General features: G+C 47.6%; 2 protein-coding genes across 4 annotated transcripts in view; both read left to right on the top strand.

Moving 5' to 3' along the window:
• The window catches only part of arhgef10 (Rho guanine nucleotide exchange factor (GEF) 10), a 32624-nt gene extending 19782 nt beyond the window's left edge, over window positions 1-12842 (top strand). For all 3 annotated transcript variants that reach the window (XM_040199938.2, XM_040199940.2, XM_040199939.2), the window contains 9 exons: window positions 263-363; window positions 527-648; window positions 1783-1869; window positions 2421-2650; window positions 3332-3489; window positions 6053-6195; window positions 7024-7198; window positions 11456-11578; window positions 11657-12842. In XM_040199938.2, the coding sequence (XP_040055872.2) occupies window positions 263-363; window positions 527-648; window positions 1783-1869; window positions 2421-2650; window positions 3332-3489; window positions 6053-6195; window positions 7024-7198; window positions 11456-11578; window positions 11657-12174 (1657 nt within the window). In that variant the 3' untranslated portion in view covers window positions 12175-12842. The remainder of the gene's footprint in view (window positions 1-262; window positions 364-526; window positions 649-1782; window positions 1870-2420; window positions 2651-3331; window positions 3490-6052; window positions 6196-7023; window positions 7199-11455; window positions 11579-11656) is intronic.
• An 890-nt stretch (window positions 12843-13732) lies between these two features.
• kbtbd11 (kelch repeat and BTB (POZ) domain containing 11) lies at window positions 13733-18611 on the top strand. The gene is made up of 2 exons (XM_040199956.2): window positions 13733-14483; window positions 15083-18611. The coding sequence occupies exon 2, from the start codon at window positions 15174-15176 to the stop codon at window positions 17043-17045; it is 1872 nt and encodes a 623-aa protein (XP_040055890.2). The 5' UTR covers window positions 13733-14483; window positions 15083-15173; the 3' UTR covers window positions 17046-18611.
• The last annotated feature ends 5111 nt before the right edge of the window (window positions 18612-23722 follow it).

Raw genomic sequence — 23722 nt, 5'->3', positions numbered from 1 at the left:
CCACCTAACACACACACACACACACACACACAATGCCGATATGATAGAAACGATAATTGCCATTGACTTCTATTGCTTTCCTGTCATAGTCCGTGTAATCACTCAGCATTGACTGGGCAGGCTCATTGACCCCCCCCCCCCTCCCCGGGCTTTGATTCAACCCAGAAAGGGAGATGTGGATGACTGGTGTTCAACAACATGCCTGCTTAGTCTCCTATTGTTCTAATCCGTAGTGCTTTTGTTTTCTCCTCTCTATCGGAAGGTCGGGCAGACCAACCTATTTCAGCGCAGTGTTCAATACTCTCAGCCCGGCCACCAAGCAGTCATGGATCACCAACCTGCAGATGGCCAAGCTTGCTTTAGGTACAGTACGGCGCCACGGTTCCTGCGCCTCAACGGTTTTGTCCATTTGAGTTGTGCATACATGCATTTAAGTCCATTTACTGGTTTCAATCCATGGATAAACATGTACAGCCCGCTGGTCATTAGCGAATGAAGTGCTCCTTGTGTTTGTGGTTTACATCAGAGGAGGACAACCTGCAGGGCTGGTTCTTCGCTGAGGAGGACGGGAATCAGATCAAGAAGCAGAAACACCCTCTCTTGCTCCGGCAGATGCCCGTGGTGATGTCCAAACTCCAAGAGTTCAAAGTGAGGCGTTTTTCCTTTCACCAGAGACTGTCGCTTAGAGAACAAGAGTGCGGCGATGCGAACGCCAGGGTTGTGTGTTCCATCTCCGTAAAGTGCAATAAAGCCCTCACAGAACATCTCTCCCAGTCCAGTGAGACTTCGTCCATATACGACATCTAAATCTGAACTTCGCCCTCTGTCCAGTCCACATGACACGTGATACATAATGGGGTCCTGCTTCTGCCTCACTGCAGAATCCCCCCTCTCAAAGTACGAAAGGACGTGTGGATTTATGGCGTCAGGGCCGAACCCTCGGACACATTTTAGGGTTTTTATCTCCAATTGAATTGGACCCTCTTGCACTGTGTGCTGCCGCTCGTCCGACCCCATTCTCTATCATGCTCTCTGTTACGTACAGCACCCCGTGAGGGGAGGGGAACATACACCGCGCTGCCAAGAACCCCAGACGGCCAGAGACCGGGTGTGGGCGCAAGTAATCACACCAACATCGATGGGTTTGGTTTAAACAGGCTAGCACGTGCCAGTTTATTAATAATGATAATAATAATAAACAATAGAGGGAAATGGGAGGACGGCTGAGCTGATCCAAAATAAAGAAATTAGCAAAACCCCCCCCCACCCCTTACCTGTCCCAACGTCCTACACAAAACACGTATTTACTCTGGCGCTCGAGCAAGGCGCCCTAACCAAAAATACAGGGGGTGGATCGCTCAGATCTAACCTGGTGTGTATAACAGGAGATATCCCTACGGGTGATGTATGCCCAGGGCGTCTTTCCTAACACTCCCAAGTGCTTTCCGTTCTCCCTGGGAAGGACACACGAAATACAAATGATTAACACTTTCAATACTCCAAAACACTCCACCATGTACAACCAATTTCACAAGAGCACCCCAAACACAACCTTACACCCTGCCTGAGAGATCTGGACTGAACAACCAGAAACACATAAATACAGCTGATGGGACGATGCGATTGGAGGATGGGAAAACAGGAACCAGCTGTAGGAGATCACGGGAGGGCGGATGAGTAATGAAGACAATTAGCTCCACCTGAGGAGGGTTATCACACACACAGAACACAGACAAGACCGGGGGTCGTAACACTCTCTTACTTCTTGCCGTTGTGTGACAGGTGGAATGTGCGGTTCATAATCCAGAGCCGCACATCAACACGGAGAGCACGGCGGATACTCCCGTGGTGGGCCATGGCTGTGTCTGGGTGAGGCCTTTTTTTTTTCTAGACTGTTTATTTAAAAAGGGGGGGGGGAAAGCAAGCAATGGTATAAGCTTACGTTTCAACCAGTGCACCCGGTTAGAGGTCCCAAGGTTTACAGCAGCTACCTACAAGGAAGACATTCATGTTCCCTTCAAATCTGAGGTCTTATTTTCAACAGCTAAGGTAAATTAAGCCCAACCGCTTTTCCGTCAGTGAGTCCGGCTTTTAGTTTTGTCAGAAGGCTGTTTTTCACTCAAATGTGTCTCTTCAGTGTTATGCAGACGGTAGGTTTTTGCTGTTTGATTGAAATGTTCTAAAGTACCCTTGGGAGAAACCGTCCGGTTTAGAAATGATGGATTCAGAAAGCGTTTTTTTTTTCTCCCAATAAACAAAGGCTGTCAGAACGCAGGTGATCACTGCTAAGAGTACACAAGTCGTATCCTTATATGTTCTGTTTGCTTTATTTTGCTTATACCGCACCATCCATGCTGTGTGTGTGTGTCTCTCATTTTTTTTTTTCATTTCTTCACAAAACTATCCTTGTTTTTTTTCAGGTTGCGAGTTGCACCAACCAGATGGGCCAGATATCCATCGTGGCCATGCAGAGCTCCAGCCCCAAGGTGACCGAGTGTTTCAACGTGGAGTCCCGTATCCTCTGCATGGCCTACGTCCCTGCGGAGCAACCTCAGGAGGATGGCGAGAGCAAGATTCCCGAAAACGCCGACGCCCCCGCGGCGAAGGCCAGTGATTCTCCCAGTGTGTGTCTGGGCATGGAGGAGGGCAGGTACAGCACATCCCATAACGTCTGCATGCTTTCTAATACCTTTTATCTTTTCTAGTCCTATCGTGTATATACCCATGTGCACTGGTACATTTTAAGAAAAGGTCTGCTATTAATTACGCATCCATAAATTATAAATGTCAGGTTCTAATTGTGCATGTGCAGAATAAGGGCATCTGTCCAGCTTTTTTTCCCCATAGTTCATCATTATAGAGAGAGATTCAACATAGTGGACATAAATCTCTTACCCACTAACTTTAATGGCCAATAATGCAATATAGCATTGCTGCGTCCAAAGCTAGATTGCATTATTATTATTTTATATGATTATTATTATTTTCAGCAAATGCCCTTTGCACTTTCAAAGGATATCTGAAATGACACAGCTTTTTATTCCATCGTTAATCATTATATAGAGAGAGATAAATCTTTTACCCACTAACTTTAATGGCCAATAATGGAATATACTGCAATCTAGCCTTGGACGCAGCAATGCTATAATTATTATTTCAGATGATTATTATTATTATTTTCAGCAGATGTCATTCGCACTCTCAAAGGATATCTGAAATGACACAAACAGGCGAAAATAACGACTGAAGACACTTCTGCAAACTGCATCTGCTGTCCGAATGTTCTCGCTGCATGAATGTCTGTTCTGATTCCATCTCCTCTCCGGTTCAGCGTCATCGTGTACAAGAGCAGCCAACGGTGCAAGAAAGTCCGTCTGCAGCACTTCTTCAGCCCGGACAAGTCCACCGTCACCAGCCTGGTGTACAAGGAGCGCTGCCTGTACGTGGGCCTGGTCAGCGGCTCCGTGGCAGTCTACTCCAGATCACCAGGTGTGTGTTTCAGGACGGGGGGATGGGGATGGGGGGGGTTCTCTGGATTTTGATGTTTGTTGATACTCTTCAACGGCTGTAATTGAGGCAATTACGAGGGACAGTAAGTCCGGTTATCGTGTGAAACAGAAACCCATTCATTTAAAAACCAAGTGCTGGTTGACCGTGTTTACCTCGATATTTAGTCCGGACTTTTGCAACTTTAACCCGCGGCCATGAATGAGGGCCCTGTTGGCAACTTGTATTGTTCGATTTTACAGCTTCCGACACACTTCTGCCGACCTAATTACTTGTTCCAATTACGTGCAGAACATTTCGTGTTCATTTTGCAGAATTGAAACGTCTAAATATTTGGTAGCACTCGAACAAAGGGCTCATTGTGAGGAGATCGGAGGTGTCATTTTCTGCTGCTTTGCTTTTTCTCTCTCTCTCTCTCTCTCTCTTTCTCCGAGCAACCAGGTCAGAATCCCACTGTGGAGCTCGAAGGTCAGGGGGTCTCCTCTGTTGAGGTTTTGTTCCCGTTTGCTCGGTTGTCTGGGGGAAGCCAATCGCTTCCTCGTGACCTATTTAATGTCTTCCGTCCCAGACGAGCCCAGAAGCATCAGAGGAGAGGATCCGGGCCTCGGTCTTTCCCTTTCCCAGTGTTGTTCCTCCTCTTATTTGCTTTCACAGTGGTGCAAACGGAGGGCCTCCTCTCTGTCCCTGCGTTTCATTTTCTCTGTCCGCCTTCTTCTTCTGGGTCTCATTGTGGGTTAAGATAAGTACACATTTCAGAGCAGACTCCTTTTATAATTCTTATAATCAGTATCACTATCCTTCTGTGATGGCACCATTGCTAGAGGCTGGTTTTACTAGCCTGAGCCACACGTGTTCCCTATGTGTCACGCGGGATGCCAGTGTTGCTGCTCTGTCAATGAGTCATCCTGCATAGTTTGGTTGGGAATCTGTCGGCGCTGTAATGCTGCATGAGTACTTCAGCACAGCGACAAGCTCTGCCTGTGCCCCATTAGCATTTAAAGTAGACTCACTGAGAAGAGAGAAAGCACGACTGGGAAAATGATCGGCTTTTCTCCTTCGACGTTGAGCCGCCGCGCGTCGAAAGGCAGCACGCGAGACGCCGAGCAGACGAGCAGACGGGAACTTTTTCTTCTTCACTTCACGCTTCTTCCTCAGCGTGTCTGCGGCCGGCCCCTCCTCCCCCTCATGTTTGGGAGCTGTGTTCAAATAAGAAAAGGAAATGATCGGCTTTGTGCACTCTATATATATATATATACACACACACACACTGTGATGAGCAGGTCTTTCCAGCTGACGCTGACTTGAAGGAATGCTACACTTTGAGAACTGAGGGATGTGGGCGGGCTTACGCAAGACTGCAAGTCCTTTCCTTTTCCCGTTTCTCCTTCTCTCTGGAGGAGATCTACCTACACGGTACGTTTGTTAGAATAATAAACACGGGGCATTGCTGGAATGCCGGTCCCACCTCGCCCCCCCGTAGTGGGAGATTGGCCTCACTTCCCCGGTCATTAGTGGCCCTCTGAAGGAACACGTCTCGCCGCGTGGCACCTCGGCCTTCAATAGCCGCCTTTGTGTCTTCTCCTAGCGGCACCGTTGGTGAGGAGGCATCTGGATCAGGGAATGTGGTACCTGGAGGAAATGAAGTCTGTATTTACACAGGGCCCTTCAAAGCGAAATGACATGCAAGTAAAGAAAAAAGGGCATTTTAAAGCCAATGATGCTAAAGGCCTTTAATGTTAATGTGGTGATGTATTGAGAAAATCTAATATTTAATTGCATCAAGGAAGCAATACTTTATCGATACGAGAGGATATTGTAGAATTGACTATTATATTTATCCCCCCCCCCTGTTATAACGCGGTACTTAATCACAAAAACGAGTACACCTTTCCAGGTCTCACCTCACTGGGTTGTAAACTTTAATAAACTTCCACGTCGCGTGTACAAAGCGGTGTTTTCCCCAATAACAGTCCGTGTGACTCACGGAACTGAACAATGGTTCCTACCTATAGTTCCTATTGTTACCCCCCCCCCCACCTACAATGGCTCTCATTTTGATGACGCCATCGACCGGGAACCTCAACTGTTGAAGAAATACGACGTGTGGACGTCGATAAAGGCACCGCACTTCATTGCAGTCGAGCCGACGCTGCGGGGGCCCGGGCACATGTAGAAGTGTGTGTGTGGGAGGTGTGAGTGGGATAGAGCTCAGCTCTGACTAATGCCTCGCAGCCCATCTGTATTCATAGCGAAGGCTGTGAGAGCCATCAATGGCCTCTCCAGTGGCAGCAGCGGACACATCAATGCAGACGACCTTTTCAGGCGACGCTTGGGGCGACCGAGCGCCCGTGGTCGTGTGAACGGAGCGTCTCAAGCTATTGCATGAGGAATTGCGGGAGGTTTGCTTTGCAAAATAGAATGCAATTGTACCAGAGAGATGCACGGTGCTCATCATCTGAATAAATATATACTGTATTCTGTGTTTGGCATTTAAACCGCTCTTTGTTCTCCGGGTTCATGCTGCGAAATCTGTTTGTCGTTCCAGACGGTTTGTGGAGCAGCGAAAAGCCCGCGGTGCTGAAACTGGGCGTCCTCCCGGTGAAGGCCATGCTGGCTGTGGGAGAGCACCTCTGGGCCTCGACGGGTGGACAGGTCTTCATCATCAGCGCCCACACGCACTGTGTGGAGGTACGAGGCCCTGCTCGGGCTGCTATCACACACACACACACGCACACACCACGTCTACCTCCCACACACAGCAGCTTAGCACGCCATTGTGTGCGTGGTGTAAGTACCACTTGTGTATCTGTAGGAGAGGTGAGTGCAGAGGATAGTAGGATTTCCTTGCAGTTGCTAAAAGAACCTTCGATTGGATGAAGGTGCCTCGTTTGCCTTCTTGTGAGTTCTTTTCTCCTCGGAATATGGATGGTATTTTGTGTGTGTGTGTGTGTGTGTGTGTGTGTGTTCTGGCCTGGTTTAGGGAATGGAAGCACCTGCCATGAGAACAGGAATAGTAACGTTCCCGCGACATGCACTCACTAACAATCCGTTTAGCCTCATTAAGCTCATTATGTCGGAGCACCGGCCCGTCTCACTCTCTTTGCCCCCCCTGAGGACTCGGTTACACACCGGGTGTAAGAGAAAGAAACGGGGGGAGGGGGATACAGATAAATTAGACTTGTGTAACGTAGTTGCATAATAAATGGAAATGGCTGAGATGTGTTAAGGTGACATGCTCCTTGGTTACCATATTATAATGTAAAACTGTATTCTACTGAGACGCATGTTAACAGGCTCTCCTTCGCCAAACATAACTACACCCACATGCAAGCAGCGTGTGGTGAGATTATGTAACCAGTGGGGATGGGGGGGGGGGGGGGGGGGGGACAGTTTATTGCTCTCCAAGCCCAGAGAATTTGAAATGATTGTGGGTCGACTGCGGAGTTTTAGTCATGTTGTCACAGAAGAAGTCCTGCCTAAGGCCCGTGTGTCTCTGCCCCGTCCCCCCTCATCCAGAGGCAGCTGGAGGTCCACCAGGAGGAGGGCATGGTGGTGTCCCACATGGTGGTGGCGGGGGTGGGCATCTGGATCGCCTTCAGCTCCGGTTCCACTCTGCGCCTTTTCCACACCGAGACGCTGGAGCACCTGCAGGACATTAACATCGCCACACCTGTCCACAACACGCTACCTGGTAAGACACGCAGAACCTCAGCTGCCAGGGCTCCGCCATGCAGGCGATAAGCACGTTTGTGGACAAGTCATTTAATGGTTCAAGTATTCGGCACCACGGGCGGAATGCAGCTGCTTTTCTTTTCTCTGCAAATGAAACGCCAGCACTTTACCGGTCGGACAAACACAATCTGGTTGGCATCTTCTTGTTTGCGATGTTACAAGAAAAGAACGTTAAACGCTAACATCCTGCCCGACCAGGTGGTTTTTGTTTCCCAGAACCATTTGAAACTGTTTTTTGGGGGGAAAAAGTGGCCCTTTCAGAAGAATTCTCGCCATGTGATTTAGAAGAACCTTCTGTCGATCGAACTCATTAGAGCCAGTCGAGTCGGAGCAAAGACCTATTGTCCGTCGTTTTAAGCTTCAGCGCCGCTCTTTGAATGAGATCATGCTCTCCAGCTCAGAGATGGACGATGCTTTTGCAGCGTTTACATTATTAAATTACAGCCCATCATCCGTGGATTGTGACGCCGTGATTGGCTGACATCGGTGCGAGTCCTCGTCCACGCAGCCCTTGTTATGGCAGGTTTGTCACGCACTCGTCCTTCAGTCTAAACAGCGAATCGGGAACCTCTCATTTGGTTTCTCTTCTATTGCATTGGAGAAACTTTTGACCTCGTCGATTCCGTTCAAGGAAACTCTGCACGCTCTGTCGAATGGAAACTTCAGATTTGAAATCCTGATGCGTTCTTTTGATAAACGACCAAACAAAGACAACATGAATCATGACATCACATGGAAATATTCCGCTTATTCACAGCTGAGCTGCTAGGTCCGCAGAAAATGTGTCGCGTCTCGCCTTTTTCACCGTTCGTTTTGACGGTTGTGTTACCACGGCGACTGTTGTCATCGCAGCAGACGGTGTTGTGGTTGTCGTGTGGCCGTTGGTTGTGATTGTGCAACGGTTTCCTGCCACGTGTGTGTGTGTGTGTGTGTTTTTTAAGTCAAACGTTAAACCAAATGTGACCGTCGTCCCGGGCTGAAGCCGTCTGGGCGGCCTGCTGCCTCTTCGGATCTGGTGAGCTGCTGCGTTGCATCAGCTTCACACACACACACACACACACACACACACACAGCCTTAAAGGGTGATTGTAGTTTGTTCTTCTGTTGGTAGAAAGTCGGGATTACGGCGTGCTGAGAAACGTCGCAAGTGGCGTCATTAACCCGGCTCTGCTCTACTTAAGTCTTCACAGCGGCTTCTCTCTCGTTGCTGCAGGGCAGCAACAACATTCACAGGGGGGAGCAAAAGCGTTTGGCGAAACGACAAACGCGAGCGTCCGGAGGTTGTTTAAACATCTGCTAAAGCGCGTTAGCTCCTTCCGTCGGGCACTTGTCCCACTCGAGCAGCATTTATAAATCAGCAGCCGATTGGCAGATCTCGTGCTGTCGGCTTTTGGCCGACCGGTTTTAACTACCGCTTTGCTCCCGGAGCGGCTACGAAGGCAGAATCCGATGACGTGAAGGCTTAAATACAGACTGCATAGGAGAGCTTTTCGTATCCATGGCTACAAGTTGTTCATTGTGCAGCAATGGCAAACGGGGTTACACTGCATTCACCGGTCCTCAAGTTTCCTTCAGGAAATTCCTAATTAAGTGTGAAAAACCTCCGAAAACGGCTGTTGGGAGCATCCGCACTGAGAATCTCTCTCTGATGCCCGGTGTCTGGAGAAACATGTGGGAGGCCTCCTCGTCACACAGATGTGGACGATAAAAGCAGCCTGATCTGGGAGCTCACCGCTAATAGGACCCATGCAAACCACACAGGAAGCTGGTTCTGAGGCAGACAAACTCACTTTCATCCTCCGGGCCTCGCTGTTAGGAGCTCACTTCCTCCCATAACGGCAATGGATGGTTTAAATTACCAACGAGGTTGCGTGGTTGAAATTTTGGATGTTGGAGTGAAGCGTTTGCCACAAGTCCACCTGTCCGCTGCTCCTCCTGCGGTCTTTTGGGATCCGTGCTTTTCCAGAACGCGCCGCACAGGCGTCTTATCAAAGCTGGCTTCTGCTGTGGAACAGACACGAGGCAAAAAAAAGAAGAAAAAAGGTTCCGTTTCTGTACAAATTCTGATGGAATTGCAGCTGCCTTCCCGAAGTGACTGTCTGCAGTCGATGTGATGGAGCTTTCACGTCATCTCATTGTTCATTTACTGAGACGGAAGCCCAAGACATTACCAAAATCACGGGATTTGATACATGTACGCCCCCTGATTTCAGATCTCGGCCGCATTGTTAAAGAGGTGTATTATATTACACCTTATTATACACCTATTGCAATCTTGGCACCCAACACACAATCGTTTTTCAGAAATGGAGCAACGGGGCGTCTCCTTCAGTGTGAATGCCCCTGCAGATGGTTCAGTGTTGAATGCAGGCGTAATCCTTCTCATGTTGACGCATGTTGGAGCAATTCTGCTAACCTGCATACAACAGACGGCTAATACGCTGCTTTAGCAGCTGGTGGTTGTTAAGGAATCGTATGAGGCTCATGTTTTAGTCATTGTTTTTTATATATATATATATATATATATATATATATATATATATATATATATATATATATATATTATTCCTTTGAAATTACCCATTTCATTAGAGCTCCTCATTGGAATATGGATTTATTTTATAGGACCTACTGTGGGACTGGATGATACCCACTGAACATCATTTCCATTGGAAACTGGGGCAGGGATTAAAAAAAAAAGCCCCAAAATATGAATAAAATGCCGGTCTTTGAGAAAAGTAGAGAAGTTGTGGAGAATCACAATGCAGATAGTTTGAATGTGGTAAAAGAAGAGTAGTTGGGATGATGTCTCAGAGGAAGGGCGCTGGCGCTCCGCCTTTGTCTGTTGCTCTGTGACCTAAATAGTCGGCCATGCGTGGCTTAATAAGAGACAAACATCAGGGGAGGGGGGGGTCAGTAAATAACACCTCCAGCTCTTTGTTTGTACATCACCAATGTTGTACACTTTGTCTCCCTAGAAATGTTTACGATTGACATGAGGAATTTAAGATATGCGTGAAATTAACCTTGACAATTAATAAATTACTAGACAACCGGGACAATAATACTAATTGGGATCCACTGGTCCTCTAAAAGGGAATCGCACGTTAAGCTCGAACTAGAACACTTGGCGATGGCATCACAAGTACAATAAGTGTATTATAGACGGACTGAAGCGGCAATCCGAAGCCGATCGGAGTTATTTCGAGACCAAGTGTATTATGGTAACGCTCTGGATTTGCTGCTCCCTCCTGCTGTTGCTTGTCAGGAGTAAGTGCAGATCAAAGCGGCGCTCCGCTGTAGGATCAGGGCGAGAGCCGGGCCGCGTTGACGTTCGCTCCGGGTTTATTGTAGTTCACCCTTTGGGTGGGGAACTCCAAATATTATGAAAGGAGGAAGTTGAGCAAAGCTCCACACCGGCGGTCTGCGCGTTCCCGCTAGCCGTGGCCCCTCATCAGAAGCACATGTGGGCCCGGGCCCGGGCCTGCATATCTGCCCGTGGTTCCTGGACGTATGAAGGCACGGCGTGTGCGCGGCCCCATGCAAGGGGTCAGCTTTAGTGAGGAGGGGGGAGGGGAGGTCAGGCGGAGAGACTGGCAGTCATTTCTTTTTTCCTAAACCCCAAGAGGATTAATTTGAGGGAGGAAATTCAAGTCAAGCTGTTGCAGCAGTGATGACTCATGACAGTCTCGCCTCCCACATGGCGCGACCGAAAAGGCCGTTTTTATCCCCCGATTCTTATTACAGACGTAAGAAGCGACGATAAAAATGTCTCACTTAGTGCGGACAAAGCTTCTGTGTGGGGACGGCCCTTCGGCGAGGGTCGAACTCGACATAATAAGTCACCTAACAAAGCGCGGTTGACTTTATCGGCGTCCTTGCCGAGCGGCGCCGTTGAACTAACAATCACGCCTTTTTTTTTCCAGCCCAGAGCGGCATCGCGGACGACGTTTCCCGACCAGCGGGGAAGGGAAAAGGGAAAAGTCTCGTTGCTTAATTACCGCATCACGCTCCGCTCGTTCTGTGACAAAACACTTTTGTGTTTGTTGGTTTGAGTGCGAGCGGGCACGTGATGGTGCATTTTTCTGCATTCAGAGGCTTGAAAAGGGCCGCTTTCAATCCGGGCTCCTCGCCCTGCGTTGCCCCGGGAGACGAATAACCCTCGCTGCAGAAAATGGGCACAGTTGCGTTATGCTTCTGTCGTTTTTGTCCACAGGAAACCAGAGAGTGTCGGTGAGCAGTCTGCTGGTCTGTCACGGCCTCCTGCTGGTCGGGACCAACCTGGGGGTGACTGTGGCCCTCTCGGTGCCCAGACTGCAGGGGATCCCCAAGGTCACAGGTAACCCCCGAGCGCCACTGTGGCACACTCGGATGTCCCGAAAAATGTGTGGATTAAAGGGTCTGTGTCTGTCCCCAGGTCGGGGGATGGTGTCCCTACATGCCCACAACGGCCCCGTCAAGTTCCTCAGCGTGGCTGCCGCCGTGTGCAACCGGCCCCCGGGCCCGTCGGCCTCCACCCCTCCCACCTCACTTCAGCCGACGGAGACGGACGGCGGGGACGGGGAGAACCCCCGGGCCCCCTCGGATTCGGATTCGGCCCCGACCGCCCCGCAGGGGCGGGGCGTGTGGCTGGGAGAGGCGGGCTGCACCTCCATGGCTCTCCAGGACTCCCTGTCCTCCTCGTCCTGCGGCTCCCTAGCGCCGTCCCAGGGCTCTCTGGAGCACGGGCCCGAGGACGGGGCCCTCTACGACGTGCTCCACGACCCGGCCCACCACCGGAGGGGCCGCCGGGCCAGCAAGGTGGACGTCAGCTCTCTGCTGGTGGTGTCCGGAGGCCTCGGCCACCGCAGGGTCAACAGAAAGACCAAGCAGTCTCGCCATGAGGACACCACCTCCACCATCTTCATCTGGCAGATCCCCTTGCTCAACATGTGACCCCCCCTCCTCCCCCTCCTACCTATCTCACCTATATCGTTAGTGCTCCAATGACTTCTCCTGGCGAGGAAGAAAAAGCAAAACGATCGATACAAGCGCTCGACGGAGAGGCTCCACGTGGAGCCCGTCGGACGGGGGCGAACGCGGAGAGCTCTTTATTTTCTCCCCCCGATGAAGTTAGTTGCTTTGTAACACGGCTAACACATTACTCCCCCGTGTTTGTGCCGTACCAGCGGACTGTGAGGGACGGCGGCATGCAAATCAGTGTTGATGCCCTCTTGCAAGGTGTGAAAGGAAACGAAAGGGGGCTTTGAATCTGTCGCGTTAAAAGGGTAAATTAAGATTAGCCTCTGGGCTGTTGGGCATCTATGGAGGCCCCAGGTGTAAGAGGGTCATCTTTAGTCAACAGAGGAAAAAGGGATGGAGAAATATCGATGGCTGAACTTGTTCGGGAAGGCTTCATCCTGGCTGGCCAGGTTTTTAATTAATAAAGCAACTAATGTGTTGTCGTCACCAGGAGAGATTTCACCCCCAATGAATATTTTTGTCTTACATGAGGATATTTAAAAGAAAAAAAAAAAAAGGAAGAAAAAAAACTTTGTACCTTTTGTCACAATTTGTATGTACTTCTTTGTATTAACAAATACATAAACTGTTTTATTGAGCAACCTTGTGTACTTCATTGTAATTTTCCAAAGCAAGCATGCAGTTCTTTTCATGATGCATTTTCGTCTTTTATAACTTCTAAAACCCTGGTTTTTGTTTCACAGAGTTTTGTGGCAACTCCTGCAGTTTTTTCCAAGTTCCCAGCTGAACAAAAATAACACTGGGGCCTTTTCACAAAGCACCGGTTACTGACTAACGCTTCAGTCATGTTTCAGACCCGGGAAAGGAGAGTGTTTCTATTTCGCTTTACTCGAGCTAACCCTGCTCCTCCACTCTGCTCGTGTGCAGACGTCCGTGCATGCCGCGACTAGCAATGTGCCCGAGGGGCCTCGGCAGCTCACTTCTCCTCCCGCCTGAAGGAGTCGGGTCAAGGCCTTCCTCTTCTCCTGTTTCGCCCACGCTGTTGCACAACAGAGTCCCACCGCGTTGTTAGCTCGGACAACAAAAGAGGCTCCAATGCTGCAATCGTCTGGATTGTGAGCTACTTGAGCCTGAGATAATATTTAACTTCTGTAACTGAATACCGGCTTTTATTTATTAACTTGGAGTAAAACGCACAGAACCCACCGAGGTATCGGTTTGTCCGGCTGGGTGTCGCCTTTGCACGCATATCAACACAGCTCAGCACCTGGAAGTCTTTTGTCCCTCCTCCTCCTCCCCCTGCATCCTGACCCTGACGTTGCCATGGAAACCCCTGATTCTGTGTACCAGTCTCCTGCGGGTCTTTGTTCTAGGAATACCCGCCTCCCCTCTCTTCCTATATCCGATGCCTAGTTGTTAAAGACTCCACAGTGGGAGGGGTCACGGACCCCTGGATGAATGCGTGAGGTCATGCTGTTCCTAGTCAGGTCTGGTCACGTGCTGCTGACCCTTTCTATCACTGCGGAAACACAAACCTGTTACTTTTGCACTCAATCCCCTCGTGGGAGTTGCTCTGAAAAGATGATTCCAAAAGAGGAGAGTGTGACTCGTATTTCCAGAGCGTGTTTGGTTTGCTTCAAAACAGCGATCGTGTCAGTTCTACAGATATTTTTGATAAATATATTTATACATGTGTATATACAAATCTAATGCGCATCACGACGCGGCACCGGGGACGTGGAGGGGCGACGCGTAAAGGAATGTCGCATCTCTGGGATGCTTCGGGAACTCGCACAAGCCTCGTGCCCGTGCGGTTCGGGGTACGGTTAATACCGACTGAAGGGGCGTGGTCTCTCCCTCAAAGATCACCGCCTCACTGTAGCGCACTGTACAACAAAAACACACACACACACACACACACACACACACACACACACACACACACACACACACACACATACAACGGAACGCACAGCCGTGGCGCGGTCAGCTGGTGCGTCTCTCCGCACGCTTCCACCGGAGGAGACGCGTCGGTCTGCAGGAGGAGGCGCGACCTGAAATGACTGCTCCCCTGATCGTGCCTCGCCTCCGCCGCTGAACCCAAAGAGGGGAGAGGAGGGGAGTGGAGGAGAAGAAGGAGGGGGGAGATCGGGGAACGGACGGGACACTCCGGATCTGTTCTCGGGGAAGTAAGCGCAGCACGGCCGCTCCATCGGGATCGCGCCCGCCTTTTACGTAACCGGGCTTTGTGCCGGACCGGCGTCTTTGTGCCGATGCCGCAGGTAGGTCCCACCCGCACTGTCTATGCACATCGATCTGTCATCGTGCGGAACGATTTGATTTAATATCGGGTTCACGTAATTCCTGCTGGGTCTCACCCACTGGGACGTTTTCACCGCGTTCGTCTGACGAGAGTTTTTGTGTGATTACAGACGCCTCTTTTTTTCAGTCATACTGGGGATTAATCCCCATCAGCGCAACACCATGTGCGCGTGCGCCCTGGATGCCTCCAGATTACCGCCACACATAATGAGCATGCAGGGTGACGATCGCATCGGTTCGTTTACATTTACAAGGAGCTGCATGTTGGAATTGCTTCGGTTTCTTTGTGTCAAAAGTTGGCGTTGCATGTTGAGGCCGCTGCAGTTGGTTTGAGTCACCTGATGATACGCTAGGAAACACTGTGTGGCTGGAAATGGCAGCATGGATAAAAGGTTTTCCTTTGAACTTCAAGGTTTCCATATGCAGTTTGATATTGGAGAAAGGGCGCCCCCTTAGAGAATTAGAAAGCCCTTGCAGATCCGTGGCTAATTTGTTTTTTCCTTCTTTTTGGCTTTGGTTGAATTCCCTCCTTGACACCCTCCTTTCCCCCTTTTTATAGGTGAACAGAGCAGAGTACAATCACAAGCCCGTCCATCAGCCCGGCATGATCGTTGAAGGTGCCGTCTTCATTCACGAGTGAGTACGTCGGGATGAACGCGGGTCGCGGGCAGGACGGAGGGGCAATCGCCGTGGAGGCCGACGTCATCCTCCACGCCGTGAACCCCAACCTCGTCACACCTTCTGACGACGATGGGAATTCATGCTCCAGTTACGTCCAAGGGTTCCCCGTGGACGACCAGGACTTTAGCCCTCCTCCATTGTTTGGGAAGGAATACCTGCTGGATGAAATGCTGATGGAGAACAACCACGTGGACCGTCAGAAAGGTGCCGTCTCGTACGTCTCGAGGGCGGATCAGTACGGCGTCTCCAAGGGTAACGGAGGCCCGCAACAAAACTGCGCAAGCGGTGACGTCCACAATGGCGCCAGAGCAAAAGCGTCTTTCAGCCCGGATTCCCCAGTTTGCCCACCTGATCGAGCCAAACAGGAAAACGATTGGTCAGCTCTAAAGTTGAACCCAGAGCGCAGGGGCAGCAGCCAGGAAGCTGTAAATAAGCATTCCCAAAACCCGCCTGATCTAGTCATCGAAGTCGGCGGGCAGAAGATCGACGTCCACAAGGCCGTCCTGGCAGAGAAGAGCGACTACTTCAAGGCGCGGCTGTCACGGGACATCTTGAAAGTGAAGGGCTTGAGCTACAAGACCTTGACCACGTTAATCGACTACGTTTACACGTCTCAGATGAATGTTTGCAAGGGCAATGTGGTGGAAGTGATCACAGGGGCCAAGATCCTCCAGATGCCCTGTGCCGTCCAGGCGGCCATGGACTCCATGTCCGAACAGATCACCGCGGCGAACTGCTACGAGATCCTGACCATCGCCAAAAAGCAGCGACTCAGCGAACTGAAGGAGACCGCCTACGGCTTCATGAGCGACAACTTCCTCCAGGTCCTCAAAGACCCCGCCGCGTACGGCCGCCTCAACGGATCTGAGCGGGATCTGATCCTGAAGAAGCGAATGGAGGGGAGGCAGACCCTGATGGTGGCGGAGATAAACGACGTGTTCGATCGCGTCGGGAGCCGGCCGCCGAGCCGCTGCAGCAGCCGCCCGCAGAGCCCTCTGTCGGTCGGCTCTTTGGAGGACAGTCACATGATTTACCACTTTAACGAAACCGCAAACGACTGGAGACCTTTGACCGCAATGCCCGAGGACATCAACACCAAAGGCTGCGGGATGTGCACCATGTACAACTACCTGTTTGTGGCCGGGGGGATAAAGGGCTACGGGGACAAGGGCAAGGTCTCAGACAAGGTCTTCTGTTTCAACCCGGTAACCAACCGCTGGGCCGAGGTGCGACCCCTGACGCAAGCTCGCGCCCAGCTCAAGCTGGTGTCCATGGACGGCTACTTGTACGCCATTGGAGGGGAATGTTTGTTTACGGTGGAAAAGTACGACCCTCGCATGGACCGCTGGACCGCCGTGGCCCCCTTGCCCAAGGGAGCCTTCGCGGTGGCCCACGAAGCGACGACCTGCGGCGGCGAGCTGTACGTCTCGGGGGGCTCCCTCTTCTACCGCCTCCTGAAGTACGACGCCAAGCGGGACGAGTGGCAGGAGTGCCCCTACAACAACAGCAGGAAGAAGTCCTCCGACATGGTGGCCTTCAAAAGCTTCATCTATCGCTTCGACGTCAACCGCGAGCACGGGATCACCGTGGTGAAGTACAACAGCATCGTGAAGATGTGGCACGACTGCGCGTCGCAGAGGCTCGGGAGTCATTTGCCCTTCAGGTGCGCCGTGATCGGGAACTGCATCTACTGCGTGAACAAAAGCCAGACTCTTCGGTTCGTGGTGGAGGAGGAGAACGCCTTCTTTGTCGAGGAAACGCTGAGGGCGCCTCTGGAGGCCAAAGGGCTTCTTTTCCCTTTCGTTCTCACTTTGCCTGAAAAGCCTGAGAAAATGACATAGTGTGTGTGTGTGTGTGTGTGTGTGTGTGTGTGTGTGTGTGTGTGCTGTGTGTGGGGGTGTCCAGACAAACAAAATAACCGCGTAATCGCAAAACTGGAATAAGCAGAAGAGCGTATAAACATTCTTTAATGTCAGCTTCTATCTCGGTGTCTCTTTGCCTGCTTGCGGTGGAATGTGTGTATTTGCATGGCGATTTAATGTGTCTGCAGGCTCAAGCCTTAAAAGGAAAAAATGTTTTTTTTTTAAGAGTTGAATGAATGCAATGCTACTTGTATCTGACTGTAGATGACCGTGACTGTAGGTTGTTTTTGTAGTTCGGATAGATATCATTTAGAGATTAATAACTAGTTGACTGGTGACAAGCGTTTTGTTGAAAGTTGTAGAAGCATAGTGCGCCTTTGAACGATGCAACGCAGGTTCTATGCAAATGAGACCAAATAGACAGGTGGGTCTGCTGTAATGCTATTTAATAATTACTATAATGGGAATACGACTTGGAAGGAAAGCAACAGTTCTTCGATTTAAGGCTGGAACTAAGGATTTTTTTTGTGATTAAGCAATTCATTATTTTGTAAACAAAATGTCAAGAAACTACACATTTTCTAATTTACCGTACCCAAAGGAGATGCATTCGAGTGTTGTCTTGTTTCATACAACCAACTGTCCAAAACCCAAATATTTTTGCTGTATTATTTGATAATATAAGAGAATATACACATTTCTCACATTTGAGCTGGGAAACAAATTATAATCTGTTAAACTGTTATCGGGCTAAGCTCATGTGGAATTCCAGCTATCAAGTAATTAGAAACTGAAGTACACATAAGTAAATGTATTTACTTTTGCAATCAGTGAAAGCCGTTTTGGTTATAGTTCATATTCTACTCACAGGTGTCACAGGTCCTACATTTAGCACGCTTGCCAAAGATAAATAATCAAAACCGATAAAGACTTTTTGCATCTTCTGTGCATTAAACCCACAGATTTGAGTCATAAAAAGAAAGAAGATAGGTGTTTTCTTTTAAGAGGAATGATATTGTGTTGCTGCTAACAGGCACTTTCTGGGATGTTGAGGGAAAGTAAGACATTTAGAATAGATAACGGTGATATCTGTATGTATTTATCTCCCTGTAAGTGTTTAAGGAAACAGCCACAGACTCACGTTCAAGTGCCAGCAGGTTCAACCCCACAGTGCAGAAAGGAGGTCAGGGTCATGACAGTTACTCAAACAAACCGTTTGGTTTTTGCCTTTCACAGTATTTGTTTGCTTTGCAACAACACATTGGAATGGAGGTTACTGGTGATAAACTCCTGGAAAAATTTGCTTTTGATACATTTTTTTGGGAACGCCAATGCGACGAGGACAAAGTGGATGTGGTTTTAATATTTCGCTGGCTGGAAACTGTATTTTTGTGATTCTTTTTTGGTATGGATTTGTTAAAGTGCTGCAATGTTAGGCTTCCAGTTGAAGGCATATGGAGTGGGCTAACAACTAAACTAGCTGTTGGATAATGTATATCAGTCAGAACTAAGTGCTAAAAATAAAAATATATTTGTGTCTGAAAATGACCTGTTTCTCTGAATATGTCTTTAACGAAACAAAGCTGCCGTCTAGTGGAGGCTGAGTGTAACTGCGCCAAGTAGAGCCATTCTAATACATGCACAGTCATATTTATGATATTCCTATAATGTCCATGTTGTAAAGCTTATCTGATTTCATCACAGCTTTTCGTAGCTCTCATTTACAAGCCGGTCATATGCTTCAAAAATTGAAAGGTAAAGTACTGCATATGTGACAAAATGAAATGCAGATTGATGCCCATATCCACCACCTTCATTTTTATTTACTGTTTTTAGGCTTTATGACTTAACTTTTGTCTATTATTTTATTTATTGCAAGTATGAGATTGTTCCTAATATTTTAGATAATAAGATGACTACAATTATCTTCTCAAATGTTTTTTATCGTTGTGATAAAATGATCATTGTGTGGTATTATTTTATAGAGAGATCTTTCTCATGGCGCTTTAAACAATTCTAAAATTATTATTATATCGAACTACATGAAAAATAATATAAATACAAATCTTTGTTTATGCTTTATAGATAAAAGAAGTAATGTCATGGAACCTCACAATAAACTCAAGTATAGTCAGTCAGTTGTGTGCTATTATCCAAAAACTACAAGAGGTTTTTTTGTTGGAATCAGACATACATTGACTTTTTTTTCTATCCCTGCATCTATCAAAGTATTAAATGAGAGAACTGTTTTTATTGCAGGACACTAACTGCTGCTAAGCAGCGCCCTCTGTGGCTCAAAGGGAGAATGCAGGATAATGGCACATCGAATGTTCCTCCATTTCCCAAGATTCTCTGCGGGGCAAACGCTTCAATGACGTCATCATTGTGTGACCTGACTGAGCGAGATGAGGCCGCAACATGCCTGCATGGTAAGATGTACTTATGTGGAAAAAACATTTGTGACATGATAGAACATGGATAATTGCTTTAATAGTACAACTAATACTAATACCAGAACAGGTAAGGATGTAGCCACCAAACTCCCGAGTGTAAAATACAAAAAAAGAGGAACATTACGTGACTCCAAAAAGGTTGCTCTAAGTAACGATTTTAAATAACAAAAGGTTCACAACATAGGTATATTTCAGCCTACCTTGTATGAAATAAGCCAACCCATTTTATTTTACATGACATTCAAACTGCGCCAGTATTGCTCATAAATCCTAATTCATAAAGAGTATACAATATTAAAAAGAAAAATCATGTGATTGACTGTCAATATGCACATATATACATTTTTTTGTTACTTGCACAATGTAATCCACAGACCACTGATCCCCCGTGACTAATCACACCCAGTAATCTTTTATTGCAACTCATTAAGGAGACTTTTTAGTGCGTAGTTGTTTTAGTAGTTTAACTACACAATAAAGATAAGGCGCAAATAAAGGATGTAATTCCTCCTTTAATTTAGTAACCTATTGAATTCCACCACAAACTACAGTCTAAAATCTGAGCATAAATGTAATATTTAGTTCATTCCAGAGGTGCCATATTGAACATGTGTCGGTTCTATCGTTTCCCCTTGCTCTATCTCCCACTGTGTTCACCCGCTTCAACACTGGAGGGCAGTATGAGAACGATGTAGAGGATGGACATGGACACGGCTGCAGCATTTTCCATTCGGGGATGCTCGTACTTTAATTACACTGGTGTCGAGCTCACTGCCATACAGCTACCAGGCTTGGATTCATGATTTTAATTTAGTAGCCCAGTGTTCTAATACTAATCGTTCCAATAACTTCATGACATTGAGAAGAAAGCTTTGTTACTCAATATCAAACCCACACTAAACGCTCAGCCTGTTGCCATGGAACCAGAATGATTGACAGTCTCCTGATGTTGGGGCTGGACCCTCTTGTCTGCTCCTCCAGTTCACCGGCTTCTCGATTAAATGCCCTCTTGACTAAATTAATTTAGTATTTAGCTGTTTCCTACATATACATCGCGCATATATTCTCTCCCTGTTTCATAAACCCTACCAATGAAAGCCGCACATCTATTTGTATTTTTTATTAAATGTCACATCTGCTGCGCCTGATAAGTAATTAGCATTAGCTTAGTTTAATCAAGCTAGCAAGCTAGTTAGCCAGCAATACGTGACTTCCGAGCCAATTCTATTCACCAGTTATCGATTTATTTCAGATCTTGCCATGATGGTAAAAGGCCAACCGTGCATAAATGTGTCATAAGTTATTTAAAAACTTAAACTTACGTAAATGTACTTGGAAGATGGTACTTAGCTAAGTAGCAGTAAAGAGACAAAACCTTGTGTAATGTAAATCAACACAATTTATCATCGTTTGAAGGGACCAAAATGCTGCTTCTGAATGTCAGAGCTCAGTCAAGTGAAGGAGATGTGGTTTCATTTCATTAAAATACGACTATTATCAACTGAGGTGAGAATCTCATCTAAAACTGTCTTTGACCTTTTTATCTGCACTGTCATTTTTTTTTCACTGGGTAAGGTGATGAGGGTGTCATAACACACGTTGGATTCGATGGGAGCATATTTGCTATTCCCTCACCGTCACATCTGGTTCAATTCTTTGTATCCTGTAAATAAATATGTTCGATACCCTTACTGGTTTCAGAAAAGGCACACCTGGGAACCCCTTAATTAGACCAAAGACTCTCTTAATTGCATATCGCGACTTACCATTCAAGCGTTTCACGTCCCGTTTGACATTGTCCTCTGTCTGTTCGAATGTACGCGGGAGGTGTGTAGCTGGATTTGCAATGAAAGGGCCCCCCTACTGAAAACATGACTCGTTCCTGGAGAACCCTCCGGAGGGGCTGAATGGGCCGACGGCCACCCCCGCCAGGGCCGGCCAAGCGAGGGCGTGCATTTCATCCGTTGTTGCACAGACGGGTACGTCCGCCAGGATCTGGTCCGACGGGGGCCTTCTTTGGAGGCGAGAGCAGCTCGCCGTCTTCTTTAGTTCCCTCACTGAATGCTAATTATGTTTGCATAATTGGTTTTAGTCATTTAAATGAGGAGCTCGTGAAATTATTTTTCCCCTTGTTTTCACCTGCAGCTAAATTTAGCTAACAAGGTCTGTCTGAATCTGAACTGCTTTGTTAAAAAAAAAAAAAAAAAGTGAGGCATTAGTGCTTTTTCGACTTCACAGTGAGGTGTCAATGGATCTCGCGTCTTGAAAGGGTGAAGATAAAATCTGAAACGACTTAAAACCACAAATGCGATAAAGCTGTTGGGAATGTTTGTGTGCCGGGCCGTCGAACCGCTTTGAAGCAGATGAAAAAAAAAAAGGAAAAAAAGAAAATAACGACATTTTGTTTTAATTTCCAGTTGATTATCTGCGATTATGCACTAAAACAGCATGCTTACCCTTTATAGAGACAGACTACTTGCTGAATGGCCCGGGGGTCGGGGGGGGGGCCGTAATGTGCTTTTCCGTATCCACCCTAAACTCTCTCATTTTTGCCATTTGAACATACACAGAATTATTTACACCTTCAAGGCTTCTTGACTGAACTGCACATCAGTCAATTAGTAAATCAGAAATTTTCTGTGATTTCTGTTTAGCGTGGCGTCCTTGGCTCCCTCTGGTCCCCCCCCACCCCCCCCATCATCCCCCCCTCCCCCTTTTTAGTCTCCTATCCTGACAGTGACAAATTACTCCTCTGCTTGGCGAGATTGAAAATTAAAAGCATTTAAAGTTGCTCATGCATTTATGCTAATGAGAAACTCAGATATGATTTGCATGCGAAAGAGGCTCGTCTGGGAACTCATCAATGCCCCCACCGGCTCCAGCCGCGCGTTTTCTTTAGGCTGCGTTTTTCATCCTCTCACAATTTGAAGCAAAGAAAGAAAATGTGGTGCGTAAACACCGATAAATGTGACATTTCATGCGGCAGCCTTTCATTACACACACAAAGCATTGTGTGGTTTCCTTTGGAGAGGGGCTTTGTACGGTGTTTGTGATGCAACCTGCCATTGGTGCCCTCTTACATCCGCTCAGGCAAATTGGGTCATTGTGTCTGGCGTCGTCACATCAAACTACGGGAGGAAACGCTGCGAGCGCAATGACATCGTGCACTTACTGCTCACGCCGTCTCCTGTCGCCATTTGGACGATGTATTTACTCGTGTAACATTGGCCATATGAAAACTACTCTGTGTGCATGAGCGTCTAAAGTGTAATATTAAAGTGTTTGAGGGGGAAAGAAGGGCTTTGTGTTGTGAAAAATGGTGTGCAGAGCATTCTGGAGCTGCAGGATTAAAACTCAGGGTTGGTTTGTTTTCCCGGTATAAGCTCGATCCACGTCGTCTCCTCAAAATATCAAAGCAACGCGGCTCCCTTGGATTTGTTTGTTCCGCAGTTACTAAATGATTGTAACCTTGGAAACGAGATGCATTAATGAAGACGGAAAATGAAATGGGACTTTAATTTGCCTCGGCGCTCGTAGCTGAGGTGAAATGGATTAGCTTTGATTGAGGTGTGAGATGAAGAAGGAAAGCGCTGACATGACACTTGTATTTGTCACCGTGTCATTTCAAGGAGGACGCTGCAGCAATTATAAATACGGGTACACAGCAATTAAAAGCGGTAGTATTCATTAATAATTTTCATATTAATTTTTCAGTGGTCGCTGAAATAATTGCCACTGCACACAGGCTTTGCAATTATGCTGCTTAATTAGAAATGTCAATATTAAGAAATAATTAAACTTGGGAATCCATTAGGGTTGTCAGAAACACTTAAAAAGTTATGAGCATCACTCAAACTATGTTTTCTATAATATGTTTTGCAATGATTTACAAGTAAAAGATGAGTCTTTGATGAATGTCTGTGGAAAACTAAACTAGTTAGTAAGTTTTGTTGTGCTGAGATGCACCTCGCTCAGATTCCAGAGCCGTGGTTCCCAAACCTGGAAGAATCGCTCTCTATTTTACCTGTAATTGTCATTTAGTTCATTCCTGTGAGCTCAAAAAAGAATCAAATACCTACAACTCAGACAAGCTCCAACCAAATATTAGTTGGTCTTAAACTTTCTCTAATAACTTTCCTCCAAATGAAGTTAATGACGAGCAGCTCTGACTCGTCTTTCCGTCCAGTTCCTGTTGACTTGTTC

Source organism: Gasterosteus aculeatus, chromosome 15, assembly GCF_964276395.1.
Source record: "Gasterosteus aculeatus chromosome 15, fGasAcu3.hap1.1, whole genome shotgun sequence".
In the NCBI taxonomy this organism is placed as follows: Eukaryota; Metazoa; Chordata; class Actinopteri; order Perciformes; family Gasterosteidae; genus Gasterosteus; species Gasterosteus aculeatus.
This window is presented reverse-complemented; position numbering and strand designations above follow the sequence as displayed.